This window comes from Thamnophis sirtalis, unplaced genomic scaffold (assembly GCF_051295495.1).
Source record: "Thamnophis sirtalis isolate CommonGarterSnake01/CBP01778 unplaced genomic scaffold, rThaSir2_p1.2 scaffold_11, whole genome shotgun sequence".
NCBI lineage: Eukaryota > Metazoa > Chordata > Lepidosauria > Squamata > Natricidae > Thamnophis > Thamnophis sirtalis.
Genome location: NW_028261391.1, coordinates 45,097,027 through 45,116,411, shown reverse-complemented (window position 1 = coordinate 45,116,411; position 19,385 = coordinate 45,097,027). Strand labels below are relative to the sequence as shown.

Below are 19,385 nucleotides of genomic sequence, written 5' to 3'. Positions count from 1 at the left end.
GAAAGATATTGTATAGTTTTGGATTCTAATCAGCTGACAGACAGCTTGAATCAAAATGTTCATGACTATGTATGATATTCTTGACTCAACTTAGGGACAATTTTATATGTTCCAGGTCTACTTATCTTCCCTTACCTTCATAAACATGACCTGAAGAATTCAAAAGGGAGTGAAGTACCATTCTTTACAACTCTGGCTTGTTGTATAGGATATTATAGCATACATGCTGGCCAAATGAGTAAATAAATTCAAAACTAACTTCTTTCTTGATTCAGTAATTGATCATATTTATTTGTTAGATTTAAATCTCATCTTTTGTACAGGAATGCAAATCAATACTGTGTACTGAATGCATCTTTTTCCTATTTATCTATCCCCACAACAGAACCCCGTGAGATAGTTTGACCTCAGACAAAGTGACTGGCCAAAATCACTCCCTGACTTTCCATAGCTGAACTAGAACCTAAGTCTCATGGAGCCACTCTAACACTATAATCTCTAGTGGTTGACCCACCTAGAGGTGGTATTCAGGGGATTCTGATTAGTTCTGGAGAACCGGTAGTGGAAATTTTGAGTAGTTTGGAGAACCGATAAATACCACCTCTGACTGGCCCTGCCCCTTCTATTCTCTGCCTCCCGAGTCCCAGCTGATTGGGAGGAAATGGGGATTTTGCAGTAACCTTCCACTGGAGTGGGGTGGGAATGGTATGCTTCCCCTGCCACACCCACCAAGCTATGCCACCAAGCCATGCTACGCCCACCAAGCCATGCCCACAGAACCAGTAGTAAAAAAATTGAATCCCACCACAGGACCCATCCCATTTTGGGCTGAGAGCTGTATAGATACTTGACTAGCCTCCTGTCTTTTGTGGGGGAGGGGAGGCAAACAGAAATGCTTTTGATATTCCAGTTAAAGGAATGTATTTTCCAACTTCCAAACCGAAACATTAGCAAATTACTATGATCAAACAGAGCAAATAAACTTAACAAACACACAAACAGAATGAATTTAAATCTCTGTTAGAACAGCTACCTTCAAAGGTCTAAGCTATTTTTCAATTTGGATTCTACAGACTCCTCAGATGTACAAAAGTGAATTATACTACACCTGTGCCAATACAGTGATAAAGTTTCGATTCAAGTGGACAGCTTCATAAAGAGCCAAAAGGATAGCTTCATTAGTTCTACAAAGCAGAAGAGAAACACATTTATTGCAGTAATCAAATTTCTTGGAACACTTTGCCAAGTTACAGTAAGGGAAAGAGGTTATTTTGGACACTCAGATAAAACAGAAAAACCCACAAATCAGAAACATGAAACATTTCAGTGTGTTTTCTCATATTTATTATAATAAGCCATTTTGTCATACAACATAATAAACTGTATTGTGTAAAAATAGTCTTTACATGGTGACTCAAAACATTTAAAAGACACAATAAAATAAAACAAAATAGCATTATTATACCTACCAAGATCAATTAAAATAACCCTGTACTTAAACAGGAACAGGTTATGAAGTATGTTAATTTGTGATTAGAAAGAAGCAAATAATGCATTTTATATACAGTGGGCAGAACTGTCAGTGGAAATGACTGCAGAAAGCTGTGACAATATGGAAGAAATCAGTGTGAAATTTCTGTCTTTCATGCTTACCAACAGTTCTAACATTTTTGGTTTTATAAACCAATCACCACTTTCAACTGAAATCAGAAACACACTTGCAACTAGTGCATTTATACAGAATTGGTAAGGTATGTTCCATTCAGGGAAACCTCCTGAAGCCTCCAGAGGGAGAAAAACAGCCCACACAAACCAGAAAGAAGTCCGTTCCCCAACTTCTGATTTGCGTGTTGGGTTGTTTTTCACCCCATCATGGTCCTAGGATCATGTGATCACTTTTTGTGACCTTCTGAAAAGCAAAGTCAACGGAGAAGTCAGATTCACTTAACAACCATGTTACTAACTTAACAACTGAAGTGATTCACTTAACAATTGTGGCAAGAAAGGTAATAAAATGGGGCAAAATTCACTTAACAACTGTCTTCTTACTTAGCAATGGAAATTTTGAGCTCAATTGTGGTCATAAATCAAGAATTGTATGTATTTAGACATTAAAATGAAACTGAAATATTTTTCATCCAAGAGGCTGATCAGGTCTTAGCGGATCAAGTTCAAATTCCAATATGCTTAGTTATATTTGGGGTGCTGGATTAGGGTGGCTTTCTCTTTTTTCATGCACTTTCAGCAACAACTATACAGCACATAGATGCATCTCTCCAAGCTGGAAATGATAATGATGAAGATGTTATCCATTTAGTCGTGTCCAACTCTTGGCGATTCAATGGGCCAGGTCTCTCCCCATCTTCCTATCTTGCACTATTTCTCTGAGGTGTTCTATGCTCTGGCTGGTGTCAGCTTTGATGGTGTCCAACCACCATGATCTTGAGTGACCTGGTTTTCTTTTACCGCTATCTCTTCCAAAATTGCTTTTTCCAGTGAATTCCTCTGCATGACATGGCCAAAATAGGTGAGATGCAGTTTTAGGATTAAGCTAGAAATAAGTGCATGCAATGAATTTAACTAGCCTAGAAAAAAAAAAGGATTCTGTTCTGCTTCTTTTGACTTACCAAAATTCATACATTTCTTCACGACAGGAATGGAAAAGACATGTGATGTTAACATACTGAATTCAAAAGAACTCTAATCTGACATTTATGTGTACCTGTGACTAAAATAGAATGAGGAAGATCTGATTCAAGAATTGACTCACTCTTCATATCCTTGGTGGTAAGGAGAAGCTGGGAAGGGTGGTAAGCTTGCATCATCCAAACAATTTAAATATACTCCGACTGCATAAGCTGGGAAGTATACATATTAAAGCACAGGATGGTGCTCTCACTGACTTTTCTAAACCATAACGTCTGACATTTCAAATTCATTGGTTTTTATCTACATTTAAGACTACCACAACAAGATGTTCTAGGCCTTTAAAAGACCTTTAACATTTAATTGTTTTAAATAGCTCCACCAGTCTATATTGCGTAGATGCAGGGATATAGCAAGGGGCAGCCAAGCAAGCCTTCTTTGCCATTATCACAGAATATGTCAGTAAATCAGGTCTTATCTGGTTTTATTATCCTCACTGTGAGCTTTCATTAACTGCATTTAGCCATTAATCCTCATTTTTCATGGTCTTGAGCTCAAAATATCATGAAAATTACTTATTTTTGTATAGTTGTCCTCAACTTACAACCACAATTGAGCCCAACATTTATATTGCTAAATAAGTAATTTGTTAAGTGAGTTTTTTCCCATTTTGCAACTTTTCTTGCCACGTTTGTTAAGTCAGCCACTGCAGTTGTTAAATTAATGACACTGTTGTTAAGTGAATCTGGCTTCCTCATCCACTTTGCTTGTCAGACAGTCGCAAAAGGAGATCACATGACCCCAGGACATTGCAACTGTCATAAATGTGAACTGTCAAGCATCCAAATGTAAATCACATGACCATGGAGATGCTGCAACAGTGACAAGTTTGAAAAATGGTCATACTGTTTTCAGTGCTGTTAAAACTTCAAACTGCTGTAAGTCGAGGACTATCTGTAGTGTCCTGGAATTAGCTTTTACATATGGAATATTATGGGACAAATGATGCTCCTGCTCCAAAATAATGCTAGCTTGGTCTCCTGTGTATTGCAATTCTTTGTATTTACAATGAATAAGAGCAAAAAAAACCTTCGCTGAAACACATTTAAAATGCAAATGCAGCATCTGCTAGTTTGCCCATATTCTAGATAGCATTTATGCTATTATCTGCAGTACTGATTGCTGAGCTAGAAGATTAGGTGCCAGTTCCACTAAGCAATAGATTGTATTTTAGACTTCTAAACCAAAGAATTATGTTTGTCATCTGATGGATGTACTTACTGGACGGAGATTTTTTCATCAGCATCAGCAATGAACATACTGCCCACCTATGGGAAAAAAGCAGTATTGCATAGCTTTAGGATATACTGAGGTCTTCCACTAATCTATCTGGTCCACAGGGCTAAAAGTAGTAGAGAGGCCTTTGTATTTTATAGTCAGGATTTAAACCCATTATAACATGTACAGAAAGATTCTACATCTCCTCCTGCAAATCTCTTAGACCAGACTCCTTGCATGACAAGCATTGACTGACAACAGAGTCACTGATTTCTTACCATGTTAGTCAAGGCTGAGAAAAACCCGCTCTGATGTTCTTCTTCTTTGTCTCGAAACTGTCTGAACAAGAACAGCAATGGGAGATAAAACAACAGAAATTGCCATGAGCATCATTACAGAGCAAGAAAAATGTGTTCTTTTAATTATGATATAAACATTTTTTTAAAAATACAGGTCCTCCAAATGATGTCTGGATTTATTTTAAAGGAAAGAAATAGCATCAGATGCCAAAGGGAAATACAAAAACTTATCTTTCTAACAAACTTGATAATGAAAGATATCTAAGAACATGATTTATAAAAAGCCTTTTGAATTTAATGTTTCATCCATTCCTATGCTGCCTATTATACAAAATATGCTTTGAGTTCTTTGTTTATTTCTATATTGATTTGCCTTCATTTTCTCATGCAGAAACATAACCTTTTTCTATTTCTCAGCAGCATGCTTCAACAGAACAAATCTCAAGGATACAACTGGGAACTTTCCATGTAAACTAGTTGCCTTATAGCCCCATCTCAGGTATTTTAAAAAGTCTAAGTTAGTTTTCTTTACTCTTCTTTCTTGTGCACTTTTTTTCTCTCACTACTGAGACACAAAACCAATTTGCAAAAAGTGCATTTAAATTTCTGGGCATTCTCTTACAACAGTGAATTATTGCTAGCATAATGATGAAAAGGCAGAGGATATCATTGTACATCAACTAAAGGAAGTCCTGTAACCTTCAAAAAGGTAAGACTGGAAACCAACTAGTTGTTACAACATGATCTTTCCTGATAGAAATGATATACGGTTCTTTCCTTCAAGCAATCACACTAGTTGATATCAAGATATCTGAACATTAAATGAAGAGAACCAAGATTTAGCTAATCTATAGTACCAGTTTCTAATTTAAACTGCTTTCACCAAAACTGATTTTTGAGAGAGCTAAATGATATACTGGGAATCAAAAACTGCAAATAAATCTAGCCTGTGTGTAAAAAAAAAGAATGCCATAAATAAGCATTTCAAAAATCCTTTTATTTCACAACTTTGCCAGTAGGAATATGAATACATTTTCTCAGCAAAATATTCATTTAATTTACAAACATTCTTTAACTTACCGGTTGTATTCTGATAATGCCTGGGCAATTACAAGCCCCATTCCCTGCAAGAAGAGAAAAAGAGAAAAGTCCATATAAATTAGGGCAGAGGTGCAACTCTCTGCTCACAAAAATTTTTGGATCATTCACAGTAACACTTTAAACACTTGTTAGTGAACTAAAGACCTCATTTTATGCAAGATTCTGACTATTCTCCAAGTAAGTTGTATACAGTAATGCTTTCCAAGAAGACTCATTCCAACTGGACTCAGTCTGGTATATTGACTAGATTATAAGAGTAATATATGAAAATAATCATTAATCAACATTTTTGATTAAGTTCCCTAAGTGATCTTGGCACTTTAACCTCGCTTAGAAGTTTGTTATGAGGATTCAATGTACAATATTCTGCCTTGAATTGGGGTGAGAGGAATGCAGGATATAAAATGCCATAAAAACGAGACAAACATTTTAAATCATATTAGCAATTCTCCTGGAAGAGTCAAAATAATTTAACAACAGGGTTGAATCTGTGTTTTTTTTTAAATCATGGGATCCTCAAAAGCCAGAGTTAGGAATAATAGAAATAAGCACAATGTACTACGCTGCATACATATGTACTGCAATATTATTCAGATGTGATATGGAACCTAAAGCACCTTTGAGCATCCATTTTAATTCACTTTTCATTTCTCACTTTATTCCTAACATTCTATCACACAAAATTTACAACCTCATACTCACATTGAGTGTAGCTTCATCATCTATGATAGACAGTTTTCCTATATAAGGATTCACAGACTGCAAGAGGGAAAAGAAAGTTATGGGCTAATTTAATTATCAGCAAAGTTAACAACCTCATTCAAACGTTGCTCATTTTTTCATCACAGTAAATTCCTACAATTTCTATTAAAATAGTAGTTTTCTACTTTTCTGCATGTAACTCAAGATTTCACCCTTGGCAAGAAAGTATTTTCTGAAAGAAGAACTGTTGCAACATTTCTAGGACATGTATGTTTTGTAGTCTCTCTCTCTATATATATATATATATATATGTGCGCACACACACACACACACAACTTAAACTGAATTCTGTAGGGTTGATTTCTGAGTGCATATATCTAAAACTGCACTACTTTAAACCTCATAGCAGCCTGCTTCCTTTGATTATAGTAGGGGAGCTATCTAAACAAATTTTCCTATACAATTTTCTTAGATCTAAATGATGCACCAAACCATGGGCTAGCAATGTCTGAAAGCATAAGTTCATGTTCCTTAGCTTGATTTTTAGTCTTACTATTTAAGATAATTAATGCTGTGGGTCTTTAAAAAACAAACCAGTTCATGTAAACTTACCAGCACATTAGAAGTTTAAAGTAATAAAAGCCATTTCTTAGTTTATGACTAATTATTGTATTGAACTAGTATTTCAGAAGCCTGATGTTCACAACTGAGTAACAAAGACTTCTGAGCCAAAAAAAAATGTGAAATCAATAACAAGGAATGCCCGTCATCTATGAAGTTGCCTCTTTATGGTCAACAAAGTCAAATAGTTATAAAGGTGGCCTTTGGTGGTAGCAGCAAAGCTCTCAGGCTGACAATAAACTGAAATTGTGTACTAGTTTGGACAATTTCTATAAATCAAAATGATCTGGTAGTAAAAACTGAAAGGACCAGCTGGATCAATAATAAACCCCAGAGCAGCTGTTTCATTAAATATGAAATATGTCTAAAAGGTTATAGAAAATAAAACACTAACAACATAAAGTATAAATTATATTCAATGAAATTACTTTTTTAACCTAATGGAACAACTTAACCACTTTCAAGATTCTGGAGAAAACAGTATGATTAGCAACAGTAGCAATCAAATTAAGAGGATCCAAGAAAGGAAATAAAAATGCATACACACTTATTTACACATATGATCAGCAAGAAAAGTTTTTCATTGTTGCAAACAAGATGCACACAACAATTACAGAATTCTAGATATGATAAGAATGTTTCCCATGCCTGATTAAAAGAAATATCTATTTTTTAAAAATATGTCTTTATCTAGCATTATATATACCATCTGAAAATTATTTCAGCTTCAAAGCAAAGCAAAAAATAAGAGTTATTAAAGATGCCAAATTTGCCAAAAGTTCATTCATATTTTATGCTTATTTCCCTTTTATGCATTTTGTGCTGACTAGAGATAGCATTACTATCCCAAAGGAACCACAGAAATTAAAGAAGTTTGATAGACTTTGCTTCTTCAATCAGAAAATTATAGATTTCAGCAACTTTTAGAAAACAATGAAACTCATGCCCTAGAAATTCATCAAAAGCTGAACATTATCAAAATATTATATGCCACCTGAAAACTAAACAGAAGGGCGGGGAATAGTTTAAGAATAACAGAATCTCAAATAAACCTTTCCTTTAGAAAGACCAAAAAACTTATTTCCAGATTAAAATTTGTTTCTAAAGGAGAAAAGAAACTTCTATCTACTTAATAAAATACTTATTTTATAAAAAAGTTTCGTATGTTTTATTTAATCCTCTGCTGCTCACTTTCAAAATTTGCTAAAAATGTATGTAGTACAATAACTTCAGATGAACAAACAACAGTCAAACCAAGTCACATAAATCAAAATCAATGTAAGCCAGGTAGTATCCCCTGTCATCTATCAAATGCCAGCTGAAAAAGAAATCTTTGCCGCTAAGAGGTTGGGGGCTTTAAGCTTGTTGTTGTTGGAGTCTGTTGTTCCACAGAGTGGCAGGGCTTCCCACAGGACCCTATCTTTTAATTTCCCCATCTGCTCTCAGTCAAAACACAGAGAAAACCATATCTACTTCTCTGAAAGATTACTTTATAAATCCACAGAGATTCAGCCATGTAGAACTTTCTAGATTAATACCATCACTTTACACTGGGCTTGGAAACAAATAGGGTAACCAAAGCACTGGAATTATCTTGCTACACCTGTTTGTTTCATTGGCAACTGACCATTGCATTCTGAACCAACTACAGTTTGAACATTATTTTCAAAGGCTGGCCCACACAATGTCTATTATAAAATATTTTTAAACATATAGAAAATATAGTTGGCAGCATATCTCCTATTTTTTTAACATGATAGCACAACCACTTTGCTTAAAACCAGGATACAGGTCCTCAGTTCTCCTTGGGACTATATTTTATCACCATCAATTGAATGAAGCAATCTTGTTTGCCAACTTTTAATCTATGGAAAGGAGTAGATTCATTTCCCATTATAACTTGCATGATTGCTCATATTTGTGAAACATAACACAATGATGGGAATGATTCTTCCCTCCAGTTACGTTTTGCTATACAATGTTGTTAGTGTTGTTCTGAAACATACTCAAAACAAGCAAATGGCAATCCCAGAAAGGAAAGAGACCACTCTGCAGTAATAACATATTTTCAAGAAACAAGGCAATGTTACGACCTCCAATCCAGTATCACCTCCAATCTGGAAGAAAGAGCTTAGGCTATTTTTCACACTGAGCTTCAAAGACATTTAGTATGCTTCTAATAGGTAAAACTATTGCTGGAAATAGTCCTCATGTGAACATGAAGGAACAGTGTATTACTAAGAACAAGAGTCCTTTCCATTGAGGGAAAGAGAGAATATTTGTCCAGAGTTTTTATTTTTATTTTACAACTTTACCAGATCAATCCTATGTCAAGCACTCACCTCATACTTTCTGTAGTTCACTAATAATGCCAGCAGGACCACGACCTCATAACCATGTTCCCTGCGACTGGGAAGATTGGAAAGGATCTAAAAATAAGCAAGCAAAGCTTTGATTAATCAAAACAATGTATTTCAAGGAGCTATGGATGGGAGATTTCAAAAAACAGGTAGCGTGATGAGCTGAAAATTTCCTATGCCCAAAATGAATTTTGTAAGCTTGGAGTAAAACTAAATTTTCTTCTTTCCTGTAGAAATCACAAACTGAAACTAAATTCTTGCATGAAAAATAATGAGCAGTTTTGAGGAAATAAACAAATGGTATAGTCCTAGATGCCCCATCCAATGGAAATTAGATTCAATATCCTGTGTGATTCCTCTTGCACCAAGTTATTAAATAAATCAGATGAAGAGCTCTTAAAACCTATCAATATGAAAATTGCTTTTACCTCATTGCTTTCAATTATCCCACATTTGCATTTAAGCAACATGAAGGTAAAATCTATGTATGGTTACAGCAAGTGTGTTGGCAACCACTTCAGTCCTAAGGTCTTCATAGAAACATAGCCACAAAGTCATATATATTACAGGGGTACTGCAGAAGAGAAGCCTTGTCCTTCTTACTCCTAAGACTTCTATTCTAGTTTCCTACTATGCCTACCCAAATGAAGGCAGAACAAAGCAGCCAAAAACACATGTCGTCCATGGGTTACTCACAATGTACAGAAATGTTTTATCACAGATTAGCACCCAGAGGTAGAGGGGAAAATGCTGATTTACCTGTAAGATAGCTTCAAAAATACTATTAATCATCACGTACTCCAGAATTGTGTTCTGACTGATATTATCGGTCACCTGAGTAAAATAAAAGAAATTGGGATTTTTAGTTCCAAAATAATTCAAACACGCTCTTATCATTTGCTAGCAATAAATCTGTGCATATTAAGATTAACGGGGGGGGGGAGTATATTGTATATTTTATTAAACTCTCCTGTAAAGAGTTCTTTAAATTAAGTGTTTCATACATATATATTGCTATCCCAAGATTATGGATTTGGGGCACATTAAACACCATACAGATAAATATGTTGTTTAGTAGAAAGCTTACTTTGCCTTCATGGTACAATTTTCCTTGATGATTTGTTGCAGGCTTAAGTCTTATTAATGTTTTCTAAATAGCAAACTCTGAAACATTTCTTTGATAATAGTGAGATCAATTCTTAACACTGGAAATAAAGCCAGCAGAGTTCTTCTACTATTGAACAATGAGCAAAGGAAATGCTAAAGTTTATTCAATTGAGCTGAAACCACATTAATGCTGTCTAATAACAATGAAGCTGTACTTCCTATATTTCCATTAGCTTTAGTTCACTTTAGTTATCCCCCATTTCTTTTTCTTCATAATTGTTTCCATTTTCTTTTTGGTTTGGATGACCAAAGTTGGGTGTTCAGTTCATATTGTATGCATTCATTTAAACACATTAAAGTAGGGTCTATATAAGGAATCACCTTTATAACTGAAGCAAAAAAGGGACCCTCTAATATATTAATTAATATATCTAATTCCATAGTTAGATTAAAAAAATCTTAATTTAGAAGGCTGTAATATTAAGTGCCCAAAGTCACTAAGAATTTGGCAGGATGCAAGTTAAATATATTATTTTATTTATTTTTAAAACTTGCTATATTGTCCTGATTACCACAATATCTCAATAGCTTATAATAGTTTAAAAGTACACTTTCCATATTTTCATAATAAATACTTTTCTAGAGTTAACCAATCATTATATATTACTTACAGTTACCAAACAAAGCAAAAGTTTCAGGCACAAACTTTTGAGACTTTCAGAGCCTTCTGCGCAAAGTAATGCATCCAAACTCTCCATCAGATTCTAGAAAAGAGAAAAGTTATTATACCGGTAATTTGTTTCAAGCTCAAGTTGCTTTTAACCTTCACTGTGCTTCTATGATGTACTGAATCCCTTTTTGTGGTTATTTTATGTACAATATTTTATGCAATAGATGGTAAATAATTAAATCAAGCTGATATACTTATTTCATTATTTATTTTGTGTTTAAAGAACCTAACTATATGCTACACTGTGGTATTGATATATCATTAAAGAAGCTACTTATTATCATGCTGTAATTTTCTGTTATTTCCTTGATGCAGCCCAAATACATTTTGTCAGAATCTAGACTAGGAGCTATCAGGAACCTAGGAAGAGAAAGAAGCATGTTATTCTATGCGCAAGCTACTCTGCCAACTGAATGTATGTCTATTTTTGAACAGCACAACACAACTTAAGTTAAGGATGAGGAAAATCTAGCCTGAAAATCAAATAAAGCCAACTTTCTTCTCCAAGTGAGACTGCTTTTCTCTGCTAAGAAAATTTAATCTCTGAGGACTGGGGGCTAGAAAAAAAACTTTTGAGTTCTGGGTGACAGGAAAAGGAACTTTTTTCTGTGTGTGCAGGAACATACCAGAAACAATGCCTCCTTCCATCCCACTCCTGCTTCTGCGGTAGTAGGAGAAATGCAGTATTGAACAGTGAAGGAAGAATAGCCTCAGGCCACAGTGGGGTTTTCCTTCCCCAAAATCCATGCCTTCCTATCATCATGTGACTAATTCACAAGTCCACGTAACATACATGTTATTAGAATGAAAATAAAACCCGTTATTTCAATATAGCAAGCTCTCACCTTCATGCACAATTCAGCTTTGTCAAAGCCCATTAGCATATTGATGATGTCAAAGCCAGATGTGGATTTGTTCTTCTGATGAACCCCACGGATCAGAGCACATAGTGTCTGCAGCAGAAAACACAAACTCACGCATGCAGGCATTGTGAGACAAAGCCTCCTGGGCAGCGAAAACTGCCATCACCGATGTAGAAATTTAAATTTATGGCATTTGGGTTTTTAAAAGTATGATACCCTACATCAGGGGTGTCAAACTCGTGTCACGTGACTTATCGTGACTTCCCCCCCCCCTGCTAAACCGGGCATGGGCATGATCAGCGCATGACACATTCGGCCCATGGGCCACAAGTTTGACAGCCCTGCCCTAGATCGCTTAGAGTGAATTTCAATATCATAAATCCAATAGCATGTGACCAGAGGTTCATTTGTACTTTCTCTTTTCCACCAACAAGCAAACAAAAAAAACAGACCTCCAAAGGCAGACAGGAAATATCTCACTAAGGGAAACTGTGACATTTGCAGAATAATTTCACTGGCTTCACCTCTTTCTTTCTGATATTTTATCAAAATGTATAACATATCAAGCTCTCCTGAATCATTTAACAATAAAAAAGGAAAATATGTTATCATTGCCAAAGATGTTAAAGTAATTAAGAAGGGATGCCTGATTCAGCATACTGAACCAAAAGATATTTTATTGACCACAATAATGCAGACTAATTCCTTCATTAGCACTAGCATAACTGATTATTAGTTCATAAGTTTTGTTTAATGAAAGCCAAGGGAAATTCATGGCACCTGTAACGCGTTGACCACTCTGATTGGATGCTCTTCTCCTAACGCCCAGATGCAACGTTGGAATAAGCAATTAATGTTATCTTTTATCTTCATTAACTCTTCACCATCCAGAGATTCTAGCTTTCCTTCCAGATATTCCAAATTCACCTGACAGGCAAGAAGTAGAGCTTAAGCTGATGGTGGAATTACTAAGGGCAAGAAAAACTGGAAATTGATAATTGTAAGAATAAACGTAAAGAATTTTTTTCAATCTATATTACCTTCATGAGGAAGAGCTCCTCCCAAAACCGAGGGTTGTATTTACTGGGATCTTCTGTCTGAAAGGAAATGGGATCACTATTACAGTGATGGCTATAACCTGAAGATAACAAGTTTAGTTTTACGTGATATTATTAACAGTCTGCCCATTAAAGTAAAAACATGCCAAGATATTGTTTGATTAAGGAACATTAGTCTTCCTTCTCAATCATACTACAAGACATTATAATACTAGAATACCAAACTCTGTTATGATAAAAGAAAAATAAATCCAGTGCTTACTGTGAAGATCTCATCATACATTAACACAACCTTCTCTTTCAGGGGTTTCTTACTAGATGAAGATTTCCGAAGTAATCCACCTTTTTTCTCAGATTGTGCCATGGCTTACAACCTGTGGATTGAAAGAAATGGTAGACATCAGAGAAATCGATCCTAAGAAAATTTCCACAACAGTTACTTCTTTCTTATTTCTTCTAATTTTTAAAATTTCTCAGAAGCAACCACTACTGTGAGGGGTCTTTGGTGGTCTCTGAGCTTGGTTGTTTTCTTGCAGATGTTTCATTACCCAAACTAGGTAACATCAGCAGTGCTAGTGTTAGCTAGATAGTTATTGAAACTAGCTAGCATCACTAGCACTGATGATGCTACCCAGTGTAGGTAATGAAATGTCTGCAAGAAAACAACCAAGCTCAAAAAGCTCCAACAACCCTCATTTAGCAATAGCAGTTAGCAATAGCAGTTAGACTTATATACTGCTTCATAGGGCTTTCAGCCCTCTCTAAGCGGTTTACAGAGTCAGCATATCGCCCCCACAGTCTGGGTCCTCATTTCACCCGCCTCGGAAGGATGGAAGGCTGAGTCAACCTTGAGCCAATGAGATTTGAACCGCTGAACTGCAGATAGCAGTCAGCTGAAGTGGCCTGCAGTACTGCACTCTAACCACTGCGCCATATGGGCTCTTATTTCAACCCTAAGTTACAAATATTCTCCTTTATCAAAATCCATACTATACTTACTACATAATACAGTAAGAACTATCATGACAATCAGTTTGGTGCAGTGGCTAGTGCATCAGGCTAGAAATTGGGAAGTCATGAGTTCTAGTTCCACTTTAAACACAAAGCCAGCTAGGTGGCCTTGAGCCAGTCACTTTTTCTCAGGAAGGAAACAACCACAAACCACTTCTGAAAAACCTTTCCAAGAAACCTGCAGAGACTTTTCCAGGCAGTCTCCAAGATTTGGACATGATTAAACAGAAGGAAAAAAGAAAATATGATAGATCTTAGCCTACTTCAGACGTACTGTATGTTTCCTACCTGGAGTGCAAGATACATAGAACAAAAACTCACTAAAATACAGTACATATGTTTTACAGATCCAAAAAGGTAGACATAGAGTACTTAATGTTGACACTTGTTATACAGTGTAAGAGTTATTTCACTTGTAATGAAGAATCACGAGGGAAGTGTGTGCATTTTTTCCGCAGCAAACAAGTTTGTGTGAAGCATTTGCATGGCTTAAAAGAAAATCGCATGAAAGCTCAACTACCCACCAATGTAGTTCAGAGAACAACTGTAGCTCATTTTATTTTTCATTTCACAAATGAAATCGTGAAATGTACATAAGAATCATCACATTGTAGTGGTCTCCAAATAAGGCTGAGTCCTAATGGGTTAATAATCACTCATCATGCTAAGTAAAAAACAGATATTTTAATTTTATCTTGTTTTATTCAACTGGGTTTATAAGCTACTCAAATCAATACCATCGGTAACGAGCCATCATGCTTAAAGAAGGTTAAAACAAGAGTAACAATAACTTTGTGACACACCAAAGAGCAATAAAATGCTATCAAACAGACACCTCATTGGAAAAGGGAAGAGCCTCCAAACAGCCACATCTGTCTCTAAGAAAAAGCCTTTCCCAAATCACAGCCGGTAGAGGTCATTTGGATGACTAGCCTACATTCTAGGCTAGATATATGTCCAACCTACAGGAAAATTAATTTAATCCACATTTGGATAGAACTCTTCTTTCCATATCAGCTATCCAATTTCTAGGATTTAATAGAACGCTCTTTGACTTCTCCGTGGTAGTGACCTGATAGGGTAGAATAAGAAGAAGGTCTATTCTAACTGGAATAACCAAACTGTAGAATTGTCCATCCAATGTAATTCAGGTAGTCTCTCTTTTGCCATCTTGTACTAACCAATGAATAATTTTTAAGCATTTTATTTACTTGATAAATGTTTTTCACCATAAACAAATTTCATATATTGTTTTAACATTATGAATTTATGGCTGTAAATATTCTGTAGGGTTCTTAGTAATGCACATGCATTTGAAAAGTTGTTCAATATAAATAAAACTTTGCATTGTATCTTCGACTCCATTACATATAAATTATTGCCCATAAGCCAGCACATAGGTATATCTTGGACAATGTAAAGATCCTACACATGCACAGAGCCAATTTTGTCCACTTTTTCAGATATGCATATTGTGATAAACTACAGTTAACACGTAAAGCTTATTTGGGAACTACTCAGTGTTTCCAGTGAAAAAACAAGATGTACTTTAGTGCATAAAAGATGATAAAGCAAGTGGCTGAGAATACCCCAATTCACTCAATGCTAAAACTGATCCCCCTTCCTTGGATTTTCTATCATAACTCCCATCCAATCACCTGTGTTAATGTAGCAATAAAGCAGAAGGGCAAGCGATTATCTTCAGCTACTATATATAATATATTGAACAACCTAGATATTACAAAGTATGCTAAAGTGCCTATAAACTTTAACAATTAATTCTGCAACTAAAGATGCAAAGTTACTTTTAAAAAAGAATAAATAGTACAACAATCCTATTTGGTAGAATTCTCAGCGGGGCTAAAATCCATTTCAGACCATCACCCAGAGATTTATTTTCTGCAAAACTCAGAAATGGAATATGCAATAAAGAGCATACTGTTATATTATATATTGGATGACTTCAGGCAGGTTAGTCATTTCACATACTATCATTACTTTCTAGTTATTAAACTTGCTGGTTTTACAGGCCTTGGGTCTGCTTTCCATCCCACTGGGTCCCATTCCCTCCTCCTCACACAGCCCCATCCTTGATTGGTCATTTGCCTTTTATTCTAGATCTCCTTCTGGAAGCGCCTGCTGCACTGTGCAGCTTTCATACACAGCGGAGGCCCAACAATTCTGCCCAGAAGAAGGCACCAAGTTGCAAACAGCCTCAATAAATTCCAGCTACTCCAAAATGGCACCCACTTCCAGGATGGAGTTATATGGCCTGCAGGAAGGTCAGAGGATATCTTTCTCTATACAATCTCTAGAGACCCAGCAGAGCAGGACTGGGGGGAGGGGGAGTCATGGGAAGCACTGCAGCATATCTTCAGTTGGTTGTAAGCATTTGAATTTTGTTCATACAACTGTAGGGACACTGTAGCAGCCATAATGTCAAAACCTGGACATACGTAAGGCGGGGGGGTTGTGGAGGGAGGATCTGTCATAACTTTAAGCAGTCACTAAGCAACTGGTCATTAAGTCAAGGACTACCTTTATAACTGGAAGAAACTAAAAAGCAATTAACATGAGCAATATGTCAAAGAAGTATCTCAAAATAAGTCATAAAGCCACTCCCCAGTAATAAAAGGGAGCAAAGAGCATTTATGTCTCATCCTAAAATCTACAACAATGAGTGTATCTACAGAAACAGAGTATCAAATTATTTTCTTCTGAGGGAAGTTATTGCTGAATTAAGTATTAAGTAAAACAAAAAAAAACCCTTCCACCATCCCACTCTAAAAAAGTCCTGACTGGTGTACTTTTCAACAATACAAATTTCAACTGTAACACAGCTATCTTTAGTAAAATCTATTTTTGAGTCTTTGATTATCTTAGGTCACAATAAAAGTTTATGACACCATGACTCTCTTTGAAGCATCTATTACATCAACAGGAAATAAAAGGAACAATTACATATAAAGCTGTTGCTTTCTTGTAATTCAATTTGCCTTAAAGTTTGATTTAAAAAACTCAACTCTTAAATTACCAATATTTAAAACTTAACCATTCTAAACCTTCAGTAGCTCAAATTCTCAGATTTCTCCATCTGGAATTTCAACAGCCTATCCTTATTACGTCTTCAAAATAGAGAAATATAAATTTGTGTGTGTGTGTGTGTGTGTGTGTGTGTGTGTGTGTGTGTACAGAACACTAGTGAAGAGTTAATGGAAAAAACTAGCATGATTAAGCAAAACTATGTTTGAAGAATGGTAGACATTGATAGCAACCCGATAGTGACTCACATCCAGCATATCAGTCACATACATGCAAACAAATCTTATTTATGATACTTACAAGTGTTACTTGTAATGGCTGCTGTTCCTCAGTTCTTCAGAATGGCTTATATAAAATTTTCGCATTTTACATTATCAATCCTGCAGTAAAATTGTTTTGTGTCTTTAGAATATTATATTGACCGATTTCCATTATATTAAAATGTAGCATTTTATATCACACTAAGTCCTGGTTTGCTTAACCACATTTTTTAAATAAAATTAATTAAAAATACAGTTACTATGTATAAGACGTGTGGCTGGTTTCATGCAACATACAAAATCAAAGCCATAGTTTAAAACATAGTATATAAACCAAACCCCCATCAAAATATAAAACCAAATTTCAGGCAAGTTTGCAATCAATGTAAGGTGATTCAGTAGCATTGTTTTTCAAATGCAATATAACTGCATTCAAATCTCTATTTATTATGAACACTGGCTTATTTTCCCCTCATATTTGCAACTTGCAATGTTATGTGTTCATGTAACACACTTCTCCTTAGTTGAACCAAGTTTTAGTGAACCATATTTCATGGATTTGTATGAAACATAAATCTGCCAGTGTAGCTGGATTTGCTAGGCAGAAATATGGTCTACTCTACACACTCTTAAAAAAATAAATAATGGGGGAATGGAGTGATTAGGAATCACAAACAATAAATTCTATATTTTGATAAGAATATCTGGTTTCTTCTTCTGAAGAATAAATAAAAAGCTTTTGATTCCTCATTAAGTGACTTGTACTATATGTACACTCCACTCCAAATTATATTAGGAGAGAAAAGTCTACATTATGTTTAAAGATGTAGGAACAGAAAGAAGTAACATTATTCAGTTCTGCAAATGTGAGTAGAAAAGTATCTGGGCAATAGTTTGCATTCTTCCAGATTTGCATTCCCCCAAAACATATTTCATCTTTTATAACGGAGTGGGCAGTATTTATACTTATGTATATTTTATTTATATGAGAACCTCATTCTCTATCAACGGCAGCACTCTAGGAAAGGCATGGGCTTAGAACGAACAGAGTTCAGGTCCAAGCATTTATTTTATTCCTGTATTCGAACTTAGCAGAGTCCTTTTAGATTCTCAGTTATATCCAGTAAACTTTCATTTCAAGCAAAATTCAGAGGGGGAAGAATTATTTTGCTGCTGTTACTCTCAAATAATTAGGGATGTGATTAACCTGACTGCCAGTTACCCAGGGGGTCCTACAATAACCCCCCCCCCAAAGAGGAAGGTATATTAAGTATCCTGACATCCATGAATATGCCTGGACTTCAACTCCCATAATTTCTGATCAGTGATCATCCTGGCTAGAGCTTATGGGGTTCAAGACTGCTGGGAAGAAACATTATGACAGTGTTTGGAGCACAGATTAAAACTGGTGTCATCAATGGCACCTATAAGACAATCCAGGTTTTCCTCTTTCCGTCCCAGAAAAGTTTCTTAACAATTAAATATACAGAAATTGAGAAAGGAAAACAGGCTGTCTTCCTCGCGAACATGGCACAAGCACCCACATTTTGCTGAAATAATGCCGAGGTGCACCCCAACGCTTCCCCCCACCTCTCCTCCACCCTCATTACACTTTCCGCCCTGATCCTTCTCGATCCCATCGCCGTCTCTAAACTGGCCCCAGCTTTTCCCTCCCGCTTGGCTCTCCTCAGCAAGGGTGGCTGGAGCACCGACCGAGGCACAAGGAAGGCCGGATTTTGAGGGGTGGGGAAGGATCATATCTGTTACCTGCGCGGGGCGATGCCTGCCAAAGCGCATGCGTCGACGAGAGAGCCTTGGCTCCACCTTCTTCAGATCACGCAGGCGCATAATCCTCGATCGGCTCGGTTTAGCCTATGATCGCTTCGCGAATTCCCTTTCCGGAGAGTTTCTAATGGGAGCGGGCTGCGGAGAAGAGACGAACTGTTGGAAGATACATTACGGGCTTATAAGTGCAAATGAGTAATTAGTCGGTAGTACCTTTTGGGTTGCATAGATGGAAAGGCAGAATAACAATTGCAATTGCGGTACACACTTTTTCCCTGGCATTGATGTACCGGTAGTCTCAATGCAATGGGATTTCTTCCAGAGAAAGCAAAAAAGATCGATTCAGCAGCGCTTCACTGTAGGAATTTTAAGCCATTCTGTGATCTGGATTTTAATTAGCTGATCCTTTATCCTGTGGGAAACGAACTGGCCTTATTTCACGGATCTCATTACTGTACAGTAGTGGTAAAGGGCTGTTTTTGAGTGGTAGATTTACAAAATGTGTAATTCTTAACATGGTCA

At 36.1% G+C, this 19,385-nt stretch overlaps 1 protein-coding gene across 1 annotated transcript in view; it reads right to left on the bottom strand.

The window, feature by feature from the left end:
* ARMH3 (armadillo like helical domain containing 3) overlaps positions 1-18,939 on the bottom strand; it is a 143,170-nt gene extending 124,231 nt beyond the window's left edge. The window contains exons 1-14 of the mRNA XM_087725723.1: positions 18,846-18,939; positions 17,119-17,198; positions 13,028-13,139; positions 12,748-12,804; positions 12,488-12,634; positions 11,690-11,797; positions 10,786-10,878; positions 9,767-9,841; positions 8,990-9,076; positions 6,027-6,083; positions 5,304-5,347; positions 4,203-4,263; positions 3,928-3,974; positions 1,109-1,184 (exon numbers count right to left, since the gene is read on the bottom strand). Coding sequence (XP_087581849.1) covers positions 1,109-1,184; positions 3,928-3,974; positions 4,203-4,263; positions 5,304-5,347; positions 6,027-6,083; positions 8,990-9,076; positions 9,767-9,841; positions 10,786-10,878; positions 11,690-11,797; positions 12,488-12,634; positions 12,748-12,804; positions 13,028-13,129 — 954 coding nt within the window. The 5' untranslated portion in view covers positions 13,130-13,139; positions 17,119-17,198; positions 18,846-18,939. The remainder of the gene's footprint in view (positions 1-1,108; positions 1,185-3,927; positions 3,975-4,202; positions 4,264-5,303; positions 5,348-6,026; positions 6,084-8,989; positions 9,077-9,766; positions 9,842-10,785; positions 10,879-11,689; positions 11,798-12,487; positions 12,635-12,747; positions 12,805-13,027; positions 13,140-17,118; positions 17,199-18,845) is intronic.
* Between the last annotated feature and the right edge of the window lie 446 nt (positions 18,940-19,385).